At 35.1% G+C, this 16,921-nt stretch overlaps 1 protein-coding gene across 10 annotated transcripts in view; it reads left to right on the top strand.

The window, feature by feature from the left end:
- PPARGC1B (PPARG coactivator 1 beta) overlaps positions 1–16,921 on the top strand; it is a 141,173-nt gene that overhangs the window by 61,347 nt on the left and 62,905 nt on the right. For 3 of the 10 annotated variants that reach the window (XM_088133637.1, XM_088133635.1, XM_088133636.1), the window contains exon 2: positions 3,412–3,526. The exons of 5 other annotated variants lie outside the window; for them this stretch is intronic. In XM_088133637.1, coding sequence (XP_087989763.1) covers positions 3,412–3,526 — 115 coding nt within the window. Of the gene's footprint in view, positions 1–3,411; positions 3,527–12,925; positions 13,263–16,921 lie in introns of those variants that run through there. 2 more of the 10 variants (XM_088133638.1, XM_088133644.1) reach the window with 2 other exon arrangements.

Below are 16,921 nucleotides of genomic sequence, written 5' to 3'. Positions count from 1 at the left end.
CTTCTGGATTTTGGTCTGTGTACTGCCTTGCTAGTTTCTAGATCTGATAAAATGTCCACAAATAATAAAAACAATGTAAGTTATAATGCATCTAGCCAAACTCAGTAGAACTTTATTTGGATAAGCCTTACTGCGTCCAATAGGGCTCAGTCCATAGTATTTAGGATTGGCTTAGTTTCAGATAGTTAAAAAAAAAAAAACTATTGTTCCTTTTTGCATTAAAAAATGTATTTAATGCATTTTGTTTAATAGAAATTATATGGATCTCAGCTGATTTGTTTGTATTAAGGTTTCGTAGTAAATCAAGCTATTTTTCAAAGGATTTGCTGTCAAAGCTGTTTTAAATATGAAAACCTATTTATAGCTATTTTTTTCTTTAGAAAACATCAATATTTATAATCTCTGCAGCTTATTTTTTGCTTGCAGTTAGATTTGAGGGCACCTAGTAGGGGATCCATTCAGAATTTTCATTCTGACTTGTGTGCATCATTGCTCATACATATTTAAACTCTTAAGGGAAGAAAGACTTTTTGTGAGTTACAAACTCCTTTCCCTTTTCCCTTTTATGAGTTTGCCTGAGATGCCCTGGCCAGCTGCTTGCTTTTATCTATGCATACTTAATTTTGCATTATTACTGGAGTCATTGGGAATCTTACCGAAGCATCCTGCTTCATCTGGTCACAAGTCCAGCAGCAAGTATGTTAATTAATTTGGATCCTATATTTAGATGCACAGACTAAGAAAAGGTCACTGTTCTGTTAGTAGAATTTGCTACACAATAATGCTGGTTTTTTTTCCTTCTTGCTTTCTTCTTGCAGCCACCGTTTAAAGCAGCTTTTAGAAAAGTTCCATCATGGACCACAATATATACACTGAGAGTTTGGTATTCAAGAAAGTAGTGTCAGAGAAGAAGCAGATCCAAGAACTTGAAACACTTTGGCTGGGAGATCATTTGGTTTGGCAAACTCTCCATGTACTTGCATGGAAATGTATAGTAAAGCTTGTAGTAAATATGTGTGTACCTGGTACATCTCCGTTTTCTGTATTATGTCTGCCAAGGTTTGGAAGGATTGCCAGTTTTCTTGCATGTTCAAGGTCAGAGTTTGTCAAATGATATAGTACAATCCTCATGGAGACATTCTTGAATGAAACAGTACAATTTGAATACTTAACAAAAGCCAAAACGTGGATCCAGCTCTCGCTGAATTAAGGAACTTTTGCAACTTTAAAACAAGTCATTGTACCCCACAGCTTAATCCCACCTACCCATGGATTAACTAAAAGAAGTTCAGCTGAGTTTCTGACTTCCAATGACATTATAGTACAGCCTTAGAACCAACATGACCTACAGTCACTCTCAGTCTCTGCTGAATTTAAAATTTCAAAGCAGAATATAGTTTAGCATTTCTCTGATGCCAAATGGTATGGGAAAGGCCAGCTGGAGTTCTAGTAATAACAGGTTGCCATACCTCTCAGACAACCTATGGTGGGGATATGTGAGCATAGCGATATCTATAAGAACAGAATAGCAGTCATGGTATATTCCAGTTCATACAGTGAAGGGTGAGTAGAGCAAAGAGAAGCATGCATCATGGGTCAGAAGTCCAGTGGCCAATCACTCCATGTTGCCTCCTTTTGAAAAAATGTCCTCTTTTAGCTAACATTACTTATTTCATTAAGAAATCCGATGACTTAGGATTCAGAACCATAATACAATATGCTGTAAACATTATTGTAAATTGTTATTTGACATATCTTATTAGGAATTTAAGCACTTTGGAATCTGGACAGAGACTTTATGGGCCTTTCCTATTTACAGTAGGATGTTATGTGTTATAACAAATTATCAGCACTGTTACCTTATGCAGTACAGTTTACATCAGGCCAAAGAAGTGCACTCCTATTAACTGTCTCATGGTGAGGTAAAGGATAAATAATTTGGCAGGATGGTATTTATTTATTTAATTAACTACACAGATAGGGTTGCCCATCTTGCAATGAACTCTGGGCAACAAACAATATGAAACCATACACAAAAACAATAGAAAAATGGTAAAAACAGTAAAGAAGTTAGCTAAAAACTCCTTAATCAAGCAGACCAAACACAAATTGGGCTCCATTAACATCCTGGTCCAGCTTTCTGAAAGGCCAACACATTCGGGGCCTTCCTGAACCTCGAGGAAGGAAGCTATTCCATAGGGCAGGTGCTGTGACAGAGAAGGCATACCTCCTAGGTCCCACAGGATGACAGTGTTTCATATAAAGGTTATTTTAGGGGCTAGTGAATCACCACAACCACTTCCTGGTAAATAAATTGTGAGATAAACTTTCACAGGGAGAGCTGTACAGTTTCTGAAGCTACATTGGGGTCACATAGGTAAAGTTGGAGGGACAGTAACTACTTCCAGTGTACATTAGGAGTGTGGCATAATTGCTGGAAACAGTGTAAGTGATTTAATTAAAGCAATAACATGACAGAAAGAGTTAAATATTCCCTCCTTCAACATTTTCTAGATCACATAGCTCTTCCACTTCTCCCATAATTACTTTGAAGCAAAGAAAAAATATTAGATGAGCAAATCTCAGGTCACACACATTTAGGTTTACGGAAGCATGTGTGTGAACAAGAGATACTTGGAAATATATGCTTTTATATTGCCATAGATGCAGCCCTTTTTGTTGTTTCAGAGACACCCCCCCCCTTTTCTTGCATATGAGTTTGCTGTTCCCAGCTTGCTAGTAGCATTGTAAGGAAATTGACTTAATATCAGCTTTTTCTCCAACCAGCCTTGATCAGTACCTGCCTTGCATCATCAGTACAGCAGCTTTAAAGGACACTTCAAGGTCTGAGAATCTGCTGATAATGCACAGTTAGCAGGTGCAGAGTGTGTGCTTTATTCAGCTCATATTGCCAGAAAGGGATGGCTTCAGTAGTCCAGCTTCGACCAATAGCATAATACTGTACCAAAACCTCAGATGGATGTCCCACAGTTTTGCACGGGCATAAAGAAAATTTGAAGTGACTAGGGAAAGATGTTTAAAACAGTCATTTTTTTTTTTTTCTGTATCGGGTAGTGGCAAGGAGTCAGGAGTTGGCATTTGGGGTGAGACGTGATTGGATGAAAGCAGGACATGCAGCATGTCTTCATTCTGGTTAAACAGCTTCATCTGATTTGATTTTACAAGCATTTTCCTCTGCTATTCGGAAGTTTATGAAACTGGTGTACATTAAGCATATTAAGCAGTCTCCTTAACATTTTTCATGTTTGGCAAGCATATAAGTCTATTTCAGCAAATAGTTTTCTCCAATCTAGAATTTAATTCTCTGTCTGTAGTTCTCTTCTAAACACAGTGAATTCAGACTAAATGTGAAATGTTTGATATACATATTTTGTGCTTTTCCTTTTTCAGGGGAAAATGTAGTCATTCAGATATTTGTGGTTGTGGAGAACCTGAACAAACTGAAGGAGGAAGAGGAGGAGGAAGAGAAGGAACAGGAGGACAAGTAATAATAGAAGCAGTAGTAGTAAGGAGATATTCTGATGGATTCCATCAGCTTCATCCGTCTACATATAGACCACATTTTAGTTGCAGATAGTCTTGCGAACAGAAGCAATATTTTCTGAACTGTGGAAATTTTGACCCATGCAAAAGTGGTTTCTAGACAGGATTCAGGTGTTCTGAAAACAGCAGAACTGTCTTTCAAAGTTTTTTTTTTTTTCCATTTTGCCTCAGCAATATAGTCCATGATGCTTTCTAATGAATAGATTTATAACGCATTGCCCAGCATCTGCTACTTGTCATTTTAATTTACACTCCAGGCTCAAGGGGTTCTGGAAATATTTTCTGTGTGACTTTTTTACGACTCAGAAGGTAAAATTTCTGAAAAATGAAATTTCTCCTGTCTGATCAATTGCAAGAAGGCATTTAGTGAATTCAAGGAATCTAGCTTCCCTAAGAATAAAATAAGTACACCTTAGCTAGAGCCAATTGGTAGAGCATGTTATTTAGACACCTATTGTATGAATAGTATTGTTTCCAGACAGCTTTGAATGGCAGGATGAATGGATCTGTTTGTTTATATGTATACTGTGTTTATTTGTATTTAAACTGGGTCACATTCTAAAAAATATCTAGAAATAAATCATGCTGCTGTTCTTTGTCCTGAAATACTGTTGTGTACTTAGGGAAAATATTTTTAATAATTTGATAATGGTTACCCTTCATAATCAAATGAATAATTATAACTTACAAGTAGTTATTTTTTAGAAATGCATATAGTTATTGTTATTTCAAGCATATTTCTAAGATGGCCCGATAACTTAACAATGCTTTATATCATAGATTCAGCTTTTAACAATGTGATTGGATTAGTACATTAGTACGTTTTTACAGTCTGAAAGTGAGTGATATGCAAAAATGATCACTTGGCCCGTACTCCTGCAGATGCTTTGTCCCAATTATGTATTTTCTCAGAATGGTTAGAAACTTGAGTAAGAACTTACATATGCATTTCTTTTCTCCCCCACTCCCCTCCAATTGATCTGTATTCTGTCCTTCAAAAGGATGAGTAAAAAACATTTCCTAGCTTCCCTGGAAGGAAATCATAGCTGAGGTGGGGTATGTGGAGGTCACATACTCCTGATCAACAGGCAGGTCTCTTTGTTGTTAATCGCAGTTCAAGTGCCTGTGTGTATCTCTTTTTTTGTTTTTCTTCAACAGTAAAGAACCACTCAAAAAAGTGTACAAACATTAAAAAACAAAAATAGCAAGAACTGATAATTAAAAGACAATTGTCAAATGTTGAGGTAAAAAGGAGCATCTATCTTATGTGGTGCTGCAGATCATAATGCACCTCACTTGTTTCAGGATTTGTAGACCTAATTTAGGTCTGTGGTAGTTCAGCTCTGTCCTAATTCACGTTCCTCTCGTATTAATTCTGGAGTTTTGAATGATTAACCTTCAGTATGGTATATCTTATCTCAAAAATACCATGAAGAAATCAAGTAAATGGTTTGAACAGAATAGGAATAGTTAAACAGATGAAAAGAGAACAATATTTGGATGTGGGGAAGACAAATGGCTGTGAGGAATAGGGTAGACTATGTGAACGTTTGCTTAAATCCGGGTAGATTCTTCTACTTCCCCATTTTTATTACCCCAACTTCATCTAGATATTGGTGCTTAGAGGATATCAAGTCAGGGTTTATAACTTCAAAAAACATTTTTATTTCTTTCTGTACCCTTGATACCTAACTAAATCTCTATATTAATATGTTATTTGTCATAAAATACATTTTTTCCTTCCCCACTTTGAGAGGTTGGTTATATCCCTGATATCCCTATCTCTGATATCAGTGCTGGGTGATTCAAATACTATATTGGAGAGAGAGTATTAGAAGAATCCAATTAACATACATTCTTTTAAAGGCAATATTTTTTGCATCTTACAGTTCATACGTTGTTGGGGAAAGAACAGAAAGTATTTTGGCCTACAGGGAAGAATGCCTACTCTGTGCTTGCTCCTGGGCATGTTTCCCTAAATCTTGTAATAACTGGATTAATAGCTGAGTTGAAATAATAAGTGCCATGATGAGGAATGTGTTTGGTCATGTCAAAAAAACTGCAGAGATTTTCCACTTGGAGGAAGTAAAACAGATTGCAGCATGTTAAGCAATTGAAGTAAAGAGGGAACTATGGATTCCTCTTCCTTGATAGCAGTGTTAGAAGTAGGACTGTGAAGTGTTTCACGTTTGAGCCCAAATATATGATGTATAAATATCATATCAAAGAAATAAGGATGATTTTTCAGAGGATATAGAGCTGCAGATACTATATAACATCTGCTTGCAGTTCTTTTTTTGAATATAATTTTATTGAAGAAATTTTTAGCAGGATAAAAACATTACAAGTATTAGAAAAGAAACAAAGAAAATAAGAAAGAATAGTGAATAAGTAAGAAAGAAAATAGAAAAAGAAAAAAAATAGAAATAGAAAAGAAAAAGAAAAAGAAAAGATTATAGAGAAGTAGCTTCCAATCTTTTTAGCAGTAGTTTTAAATGCATTTGTATTTTACCCTCTCGCTCTAAAGTTACATCTTAATTTCCTTCTTTCCATAAGCTACCCTTTCTAATCTTAAAACCCATAAATCATGTTCATTTTTCTTTTTTCTTTTTAGCAAAAAGTCCATAAGGGGTTTCCTGTCACTGATAAATGTAGTTGTTGATCTTCCCCTAAACAAATAAGTTAATTTTACTATCTCTGCTAGTTCTGTCATCTTCACCAACTATTCTTCCATTGTGGGTATTTCAGAGTCTTTCCATTTTAGCCCGCATAATAGTCACACAGCAGTGATCATATATAAAAATAATCTTCCATGGCTCTTTTCTAACTGACTGTCCATTAATCCCAGCAAGAAAAGTTCTGGTTTCAGTTGACTGTTGATCTTTAAAATTCTTTGTATCATTATATAGATATGAAATTTCTGACTTTTTTACAAGTCCACCAGGCATGATAAAATAACCCTTCATGTTGTCCACATTTCCAACATAAATTTGAAGTATCTTTATACATTCTAGACAATTTTTCTGGAGGCATATACCATCAGCACATATTTTATAAAAATTATGTTTTAAGTTATAATATAATGTAAATTTCAATCCTTTTCAACATATAATTTCCCACTGTTCCATCAGTATATTGTATCCAAAGTTCTTAGTCCATTTTATCATACAGTTTTTTACTTGTTCTTCTTCCATTTCAAATTTCAGTAAAAGTTTATACATTTTAGGAATTACATGTTCATCATTTGTACATAATTCAAATTCTGTCTTCTGCTGCTCAATTCCAAATGTCCTGTTATCTATCTTAAATCTTTCTCTCAATTGTGCATACGAAAACCATTGAAAACTAAATTTCTCTGCAGCCAATTGCTCTTTTGATTTTACCTTATATTCCCTATATTCCTGTTGCAACAACTCTCAATAATTCAGCTATTTTTCTTTATCTACTGTTTCTTTCCTGTAAAATGCTTCTTGTGCTGGGACCCATAAAGGCATTTTCAGGCACAGTCTGGTTTTATATCTGTTCCATATTCTCAATATGGCACTTCTAATATAATGATTCTTAAAATCTACATTAACCTTAACTTTATTGCGCCATAGAAAACCATGCCAGGTTTTCCTAACCTCAGGTTGTGCTCTTCTAATTCTAAAATTCTCTTATTTCTCAGCAAAACCCACTCTTTCATCCAGACTAAGCAGCAGGCTACAAAATACAATTTTAAATCAGGAAGTCCCAATCCTCCTCATTCCTTTGAATCTTGAAGTATTTTATATTTAACTCGTGGCTTTTTCCCTTGCCATACAAACTTAGATATATCTTTCTGCCATTCTTTAAATGGTACATCAGTTGTCATAATAGGTATTGTTTCAAACAAAAACATTATTCTTGGCAAAACATTCATTTTTATCACAGAAATTATCCCCAAAAATGACAATTGTAATTTCTCCTATCTTAACATGTTCTTCTTAATTTCATTCCATGTCTTAACGTAATTATTCTGGTATAACATACAATTCATGTTAGTCATAGTGATACCCAAATATTTCACTTTTTTCTCAATCTTAAAACCAGTTTTTCCATTAATTCCGTTTGTTTTTCCATTTCCATATTCTTTGTTAACAACTTCATCTTTTGTTTATTAATTTTAAGACCAGCTAACACACCAAAATCCTTTAGTTTTTTCATTAATATTTCTATTCCTTCCAGGAAGTCTTCCTAAATTATCACTAGGTCATCAGCAAACACCCGTAATTTATGTTTCTCTTAATCTTCACTCCAGCAATTCTCTCAACTCATTGTATATCTCTGTTCAATATTTCCAAAGCTAAAAAAATTAGCAATGGTGACAAGGAGCATCCTTGTTTAATCCCTTTCTGTAGCTCACAGGGTTTTGTTAATTCTCTGTTCACAATTCTCTGTGCCTTTTATGAGGTATAAATTATTTTACCCATTTGATAAAATTCCCACCAAAGTCCATATCTTCCAAAATTTTAAGCAAAAAAGTCCAGTTGAAATTATCAAATGTTTTTTCTGCATCAAGAAAAATAAATGCTGCTTGCTTTTCATGATGTTGTTCTAAGTATTCCAAAATATCCAGTACATTTCTAATATTGTCCCTCAGCTGTCTCTCAGGTAAAAACCCACACTGATCTTCATGAATAAAGTCCTGTAAAACCATCTTCATTCTCTCAGCTAAAATCATTGTGAATACGCTATAATTATTATTCAGTAATGGTATCGGGTGGTAATTTTTTGATGAAGTAAAGTCTTGACCTTCTTTAGGTATTAATGCTATATTAACCTCCATCCAACTATCTGGTATCTTTCCAGTTTGTAAAATAGAATTCATCATGTTTTGCAACCGTTATAATAATTCAACTTCAAAATGCTTGTAAGAGGCTGATAAAACCATCTGGTCCAGGCGCTTTCTCTGTTTTGACCTTTTTTATAGCTTCACAAACTTCCCTTACTGTAATCAGTTGTTAATTGTTTCTGTTTTTCTATTTCTAAATATTCGTCAACTTTGCCAGGGGAATTTCTTCTCCTTTATATAATTTGGAGTAGTATTAATGAAACATTTTTTGCATCTTTAGATTATCTGTTATTATAGTATTTCCGTCTTGCAATTTTAATATAATTAGGCTTCTGGATGGAGTTCTATGGTGGATTAGATGCCTACAAAGTAGTAGAGACAGTGCGGCAACAGTGAACAGCAGCTAGTGGTGATTTGTAGCTGGCGAAAGTCTTTCTGGATAAAGGAGAGACCGGGAGATCGCCCACCTGTGCCCCAGACAGCTGCTCCTTGTGAGGAGACTGCAGGATAGAAGTCTTGCAGTGCTCTTGCTAGTAGAGCGGCTGAGGGTCAAGGGAGAAACAGCTTGCTCACATTCGCAATGTGCACCCTTTTAAAGAGCACTATGTTTGACCAACCCTCGCTTTCTTAGTCACTTCAGAATATAATCAATTTATAGTTGAAAAGAAATATTTGAAAACAGTGGGATAAAGAAAACATCTTGGTGAGTTAACCTTCCTTCTGGATTACAAAAAGTAAAGCGAAAAGGAAAATAATACTTTTAAAAGACTTTAAAGTAACAGCAAAGAGCTTAATCAAGATTTTGACTAAGAAAGTTACAAATGGACAAAGAGGACAGTATAAATGTGAAAGATAAAAATTTTGGCAAAAGTGATTTTGGCATTACTTGAAATTAATTATATAAACAGACTAGGCTTTCCTGGGAATGTTAATTGTTTGACAACAAACAGAAAAGATAATTGGTTGAAGTTACAAAATAAGGAGATAAGTGTAATATGAGACGGATTGTATCATTTAAACTACGGAAAGACAGATTGGACTAAAGTCTTAAGGGTACAGAAGAAGCGAAAGAGGAAAAAAAGAGAAACCTGCTTTTTACCATCATCTTTGTAATTTTACTTACTTTTACTTTTGGATGATAAATTAAAAAATGGCAACCACCAGAAAAGCTGCAAAGAAAATTGAGGGAAGGAGAGGTTCTTTAGAGCAACTAACAGATAAAGATACTACAAAAGGCTAAGAAACCTTTTTCTCTTACATTTCCTGGTCACTGACCAAATAAAGACATGAAGTGAACATAAAGGAATTACCCCAGGAATATTATAACAAATATTTGATCAGATGTTTGAAGAAATGGGAAAGCAGGTATCTGAAACTGTCAAATCTGTCAAAAGTGAGCTGGTTGTGAGCTGAAGGGAGAATGAAAGAGAGGTTCATAAAGATGAAAAAGGAGATGAAAGGAGAAGTTACCAAAAAAATTGAAGAATCTACAGGGCATCTTATAGGAGAAGTTAAACAAATTTATGACAAAGTGGAAATTTTAGAAAGTAAAACAGAAATAATAAACAGAGATGGAAAAGGACTTAGACAATTTGGCGTTATTGGAATTGAGAGAAAAACAATTCTGCCTGAGATTTAGAGCAGTTCGAGAGAATCCTGGAGAAGACACTGGAGAAAAGATTGTTCAATCTCTTAACAAATTTTCTGGAATGGGGTGAAGATGACATGGAGGCAGAAATTGACAAAGTCTATGGAATCAACATGCGATTTGCAAAACTAAAAAATGTACCAATGCTGCAGCATTTTACTACTAGACTGATGATGAATAATGCAGATATGATTGTACTTAAAGAAATGCCGATTAGTATACTGCGCAAATGAAAAGAGTATTTCTTTTTGACTGACAAGCTCAAACAGAAAAAGAGACCATTTTAGTGGGATAAATTGGAAGGAGTGATCTTCACTTTTAAACAACAGAGGTTCAGACTGAATTCAGTCCAAAAGGCAACAGAATTTCTAGAAAAAAATTAAAGGGAACTGGAAGAAATGCAAATGGAAATGACAAAGGGCCCCAGCACTCTGGACCCTAAACAGCTACAAGAAATTGAAGAAGAGATCACCACACTAGGCGCTACAGATGTAGACTTTTCTAAGTTTTTGTCATAAACATTTTAAATGCCTAACATGGAATATAAATGGAGTAAATGCTCCCCCCAAAAGAAGAAAATATTTCATTATTTTCTAAAAATTGAAACAAGGTGTAGTTTGTCTTCAAGAAATGCATATTAGAAAAAAGGCTATAAAATATTTGATTTGCAAAAATTTGGATGAAGAATTTATTGGGAGTTAAATTTAGTGGGAGTTAAAAAGAGAAATTGAGTTGTTTCGTATATATGCCCCTAATTACAACCAGAATTGAGATTGACTGATGATTAATGTAGATATGTTGGGGTGGAAATTACTTTGCATGGACCCAAGACTTTGATAATGGGAATTTATGCTCCAAATGAGGATAAAACAACTTTTTATGAAGGACTTAGGGATAAACTAATGGAGTTACCATATGAAAATTGGCATTTAATGGGAAATTAGAATGGAGTAATTTGTCCACAAAAGGACAGAACCTCTGAGAAAGATATTAAAACAACACAAGGTAAATTATCAAAAGTTGTTTTTTTTTTTGACATAATGGACAATCTAGAGCTTGTAGATGCGTGGAGGTACAAAAATGGTGATGCAAAAGAATACACTTATTTTTCTGAAAGACAAAGATCTTTTTCAAGAATTTATCTGTTTTGGATATCTAAGAATATGGCTACTAGCGTTCACAAAGTGGAGATACTGCCAAAGACTTTTTCAGACCACAATCCAGGGACTTCAGTATTTAAAAGGAAAACCAGTTCTTTCAGATGGAGGTTAAATGAAACATTGTTGCAGAAAGAAACAGTAATGGAAGATTGTAAAAAGAAGTTAAAAGAATTTTTTGATAATAAGCGTAATAAAGGTACAGACATAAGAATAGTTTGGGACACTAGTAAAGCTTTTATGAGGGGATATTTTATACAAACACAAAAGAGAGAGAGAGAAGAGAAAACATAGGCAATTTTAGATCAGATAAAAATGAAAGAAGAGTTAAAGAAATCCCCCCCAAATTAAATTATTTCAAACAAATTAAACTTTTATAATGGCAGCTGTCTTTGTTAACAGTAAGAGAAATGGAAGTAAAAATGAATTAGCCCAATCAAAAGAATTTTCAATTTGCAAATAAGCCAGGGAAATGGTTGTTATATAAATTAAGGAATGAAAAAGAGAAAATAATGATGCTTGCAGTTCTTTAAAGCAGCTGTCTTATACCAGTATCCAGATGAAGTTGTTTTAAGAGTTTTAGATAGCAGCCATATAATGTACTTTTTTTCTTGTTAAAAGTGTTTGAGCTACAATTTGTTGGCCAAATGAGGTTAAGAGAGTTTTATCATTGCTCCCAAAGATAGGTGAGATATTTCAAAACCAGGTGGATCATATCCATTTGACAATTTCCAGTGTTCAGTTTCTGATGTGTTATAATGAGTACCCAAGGGGTAATTGTAGTTCTCTTACAACATAGGTAAGTTATTATAGCCAATTATTTGAGTTATTTATGAATGGAGTTTTTCCATTCTCATACGAAAGTTGGAATGAGATTTCTTAAATGTATTTCAGTTTAAGGAACAACCAAAAGTTAACAGAATTTTAATACAGGGTTTAGTGGACAATTTCCCTGCAAATATGCATTAAAAGAGTGAGAAAATCTGTGTGAATAAAAGAAGCTGAGTAAAATAGATTAAATATTAATGAAAAGGTTGGTAGATTGTTTTTATTTTGGAGAAATGTATCTGATCTAACAGAATATTCAGCTCTAGAAACATAGGTGCTCTGCAGTTTTTAATGAATTGACCATTAGGGGCATTAGGAATAGAGATAGCAAGCAGCAGAATCTATCTTTTTTCCTCTCTCTGTCTCTGGTCTGCTTTCCCAACTGGAAAACTAATGCTCTTAAGCTCTCTCCTTCAGTCTCCTTTCCATAGGAAGAATTGAATGCTTTCTTCCATCTCCTTTCCCCCACCATGAGGATAGAAAGCTCAGATGTGCAGCTTTTGTATCAAAATGGATAACTTCCTTAATAATGTTTCCATTTATCTCTAGTAGGGCTACCATATCTGGGCTGCAAAACTCTGCACCACTACTAGATGGCAGCAAAAATACAGAAAGCTCTAACTCTTCGCTGCCTTCTAGTGGTCTAGATATCTTAATGGGCTTGATTCTATTCATTCATTCATTCATTCATTCATTCATTCATTCATGATGAATGAATGAATGAGTAGAATGTATGTGTGCGTGTGTGTGTATACACACACACACACACACACAGTATGTATGTATGTATGTATGTATGTATGTATGTATATATAAATTCTCTTTTTTCTTTTTTTCCTTTCTTCCTAACTTTTTCCCGCAGGTATATGGTCTGCTTTTTTTTTCGATCAACTGAATGTTGGTCCATTGGTTGCAACAGGAATTAACCGACCAGCTTGTCGCCCAAGCCTGACGTCATGGGCTGAGAAAGAGTGACTGGCCCAAAGTCACCCAGCCAGCTTTCATGCCTAAGGCTGGACTAGAATTCACAATCTCCTGTTTCTAGTCTGGAGCCTTAACCACTAGATCAGACTGGCTTTGTTCTACTCTATATGCTCTGCTAAGTTTGTACCCTAGTGAGTGAAGCAGAACATTACAACTTGGATTACCGCAATATTTTTTCTACAGATATGAAATCAAGAACAATTACAGTTTCTCTTTAGTGCTGAGACCAGAATGAAGTGACTCACACAAATGTGTACTGTGCAAATATGTAAGTGTTCTCTTGAGAGACATTAACACAACTTATTGTAAGGTCTACTCCATTAAGTAGGGTAATGTGTAAATAAACTGTTCCCTCATGGTTAGGGAATTTCTCTTATAAAGTAATGTATGGATTAATATAAACAATAAGCATTATATCCTGTTGATAATTTGTCATGGTGTTATCCCAGTTATAAAGTTATAATAAATTTCTGGTACTGCCCAACTCCTGATCATAACTGTGATTCTATTGTTGAAAACTTACTCCACTTTTTAAATCTGTCTTAAAACATAAGGCTTATTTTATGACCCTCCATATTATTTTGTGTTTGTGTGTTAGAAAGAGTGTGTGTGTGTTAGAAAGAGTATTTCCTGAGAAGTATAGATGCAATGAAACCAGAAGAGTTTTTATGTAAATTTTCAGAGGCTTTGTATTCTGGGCTAACAGTAATATATTCTGTAGTTCATGGATCCCACAATGGTAGATTTCACATCTTAGACTCAAGAACTACAGGTTTTCTATTGTGATAGTTAATTAAATTTTCATTTCTTTGCTGATCCTGTTCAGTGTATGATAAGATTATGAATAAGCTTCATAAAGTGTGTGGGGTTATGGGTGCTCTTGTTGTGTTGTATTTAGAGGAATTAATTTGGAGACAAGTTTGTTTTCAGGTTGCCTGTCATTAAGGGACAGTTATGAAGCAGGATGGGTATGTTTAGTTTGAAGTGGTCCATTTCTGCAAGACTGCACTAGCTACCTTAGATATATTGAGTTGCTGGGCTTGAATGTTCCACGTAAAAAAAAAAAGCATGCCGTTCTTTAAATGTACAGTATCTCCTTAAAAAAATATATAATTAGAAGCTAGAAGCCTTTTTTGGAATGGTACATTTTGACATGAAGGTAATTTTTATGTGGGGCCATTTTCAAAGGAATTACTTTACAGGTGGAAGCTGTACATTCAACTCAATAGATTATTTGCTTCAGTGATGAACATTTGCATTAGCTCTAAAAAGAGGACTGTAATTAAAGCCAAGTTAGGGAGAGTCCACAGATGCCATAAAAGGGTTGTATTGGACTCAGTGGAGCAGTGAACTGTAGCTTGTTGATCTGATAAGAAACTGGTGTCAACTACTTCTGTAATACAGAAAGAACTTTAGACTCATAGCAATGGATCTCAACATATACCAAATCAAACTTTGCCCTCTTCACCCTTAATTTGCTGCCTTCTTCCATCCATGTAATGGAAGGCGGCGGGGGGGGGGGGGGGATTGTGGACGGATAGGTTAGTGTACTAGCAGAGAGGAAAATACTGCTCAGATTGTCTGAGATATTGGCTTTTTAAATTTGTTAGGACTCCTTGCCATTTATAACTATTTGTTGCTTGCCAGTTTGATTGCCAAGTCTTCAAAAAGATAGGGTACTTCTATAGATATTTCAAGACCTTTACCTGTATTTACTGGGCCTCAGCTACAGTACTTGCTTTCTTCATGGGTTGTAAGGATAATTGACATGACTATATATGCATACTTATGTGCCAGATGCAAAAGCGCTTTGACTCCTGTCTGAAGTTACTGTTAATGTGCAAGACAGAGGATATTAATAGCTTACTTGTCCCTTCTTAACTTGACCTTGAACTTTTCAGTCACCTTAATTGTCCTTCGCGATTACTAAGATGGTAATTTTTTCCCCTTCTGTCATAGACCTTCTTACCATACCCATCGCAACAGGGGATGCTTCTATTTGAGTCATGTTTACTGTATGTGAAAAGGATAGCTCAATCCTTAAAGACCTGGGAACTCCTGCCAAGTCTTTAAGTTAGCTGCAGGCATCCACAGTACATTTACAGGCATTATTTTTCTTGTTATATGTTTAGGTCTGCAAACACTGAGCAAGGATTGTTCTAGCTATTGTACAAAGAATGAGAGATCCCAGGAGATGCTGGAGCTTCAGTTAGGAGTGGTTGGATTTGTATAGAGCTGCCCCGTGTGGTGAGCCACTGAACTGCACGTTTCTGTCTCTGGAAAGGCAATTTAGGACACTCAGTCCTGAGGCACCGTTGTCAAGTAAAGTTTGGAGGCTTCTATTAGGAGCAGTGCCTTTTCACTTCACTTTATAGAATGCCTTCCCATAGTTAGAGAAGACATTTGGAGTCAACTGCAGAATCAGCCCAATACATTTGTGGCTTGAAGTGAAGGAGAAAAATTCCCCCCTCCTCTAGCTCCAGAAACCAATCAGACTGGCAGTTGAATTTTATTTCAGTACTGGTGGTGAAACTTAGGGGCACAAAGTTAGCATAGAATTGCAGGACAGGTTGTTCAAAAAACAGAGGAAAAACAGAGGTAGACTGCCAGGTTTATCTCTTCCAAATGACACCACTGTAGCATTGGGCACCTGAGACAAGCACCTCAGTTTGGCTAATAATAGAATCAGCCTTAGTCAACTGAAATTATTTAGATTACTGTCTTTTTTCCCTAAAGATTTTTTAATTTAGTGATTATTGCTGTTTTAGTGATATTTTATTTTATGCTTATCTTCAGCTGCTGTAAACTTTGTAGATTTCCTGTTTTTATTTACCTTATTTGCAATTTTGTATCAGCTCTGTAAAGTATATTTTATTATTTTATGGGATAATTGCACTGAGTTTATCAAGGAAGATAAAAAGAACATTGATGATGATTATCATTCATTCCCCTTGCTTCATTCCATCTGGTCTGTCACGCTTGCCATCTTTTATCTTTTATTGATTTTGTTGTAATTTCTTTGTCTGATTGTTGTATGCTGACCAGAGTCGGTGGCATACAAGTTTAATAAATTACTATTAACATCATTATATCATCATCATCATCATCATCACCATCATCATCATCATCATCATCCAATAAGTCTAAAATATACCTTGACAAAACAGTTTTCGATTTAGTTTAGAGAATAGGGTTAGAAATGTATGATGTATAAACTTTTCATTCCATTTAACATATTCCAATTTTCTTCAGTTGGAGGGCTAGTCTTCTATATTTAAACATCTGAAATTGCCAATCGCAAGTTTCTTAATTAGGTGCCTAGAAAGCCAAATTTGTTTCATGACATTTTTAGAAATGCTGTATAATTTACATAGGCACACACATACGTATTTGAAGTTGAGAAGATGCTTCAGAGCATGAGGGAGCACAAATATAGCACATGTTTGCAGCTAATTAAAGCAGCTGTATCTTTTCCCAGAATTGTGTGACTGACCTCTACAGTTGCTTCATGATCCCAGGAAAAGACGTGTTTCATTTAAGGAGTAACAGACAAGCGCTATGTGTATAATCTAAAGCACCTTTCTGACCTTGAATCTAAAGTGCTATACTACCCTGAAATACACATGCACACATAAAGATTTGCTGTAACCTCTGTTCGCTTCATTGTTGCCTTTATGGTTTTTAGCACGGACTGTAATGCCCCACTGATTTAAAAGGTCGTGAAAGGTTCATAGATGGTTAGATGATTAGTTCATTGTGAGTTTAATGAAGCCCAATGCAGTTTTATTGTAGAAGTGCAGTACAATTATCAGTTGCAAATACTTCTTTTTTTTTTTTCAGATCAGTTTTGTTTGGTCACTCATGATTGTGTTTTGACAGTCCTCTCTAAATGCAGTTAAAATCAATGTGAGTGGGACTTAAATTTGT

This window comes from Python bivittatus, unplaced genomic scaffold (genome assembly GCF_059951505.1).
Source record: "Python bivittatus isolate LINGU-HERP-01145 unplaced genomic scaffold, Pbiv_v1 ctg000080_np1212, whole genome shotgun sequence".
Taxonomy (NCBI): domain Eukaryota; kingdom Metazoa; phylum Chordata; class Lepidosauria; order Squamata; family Pythonidae; genus Python; species Python bivittatus.
Note: the sequence above shows the minus strand (reverse complement) of the source record. Positions and strands in the feature narration are given on the sequence as shown.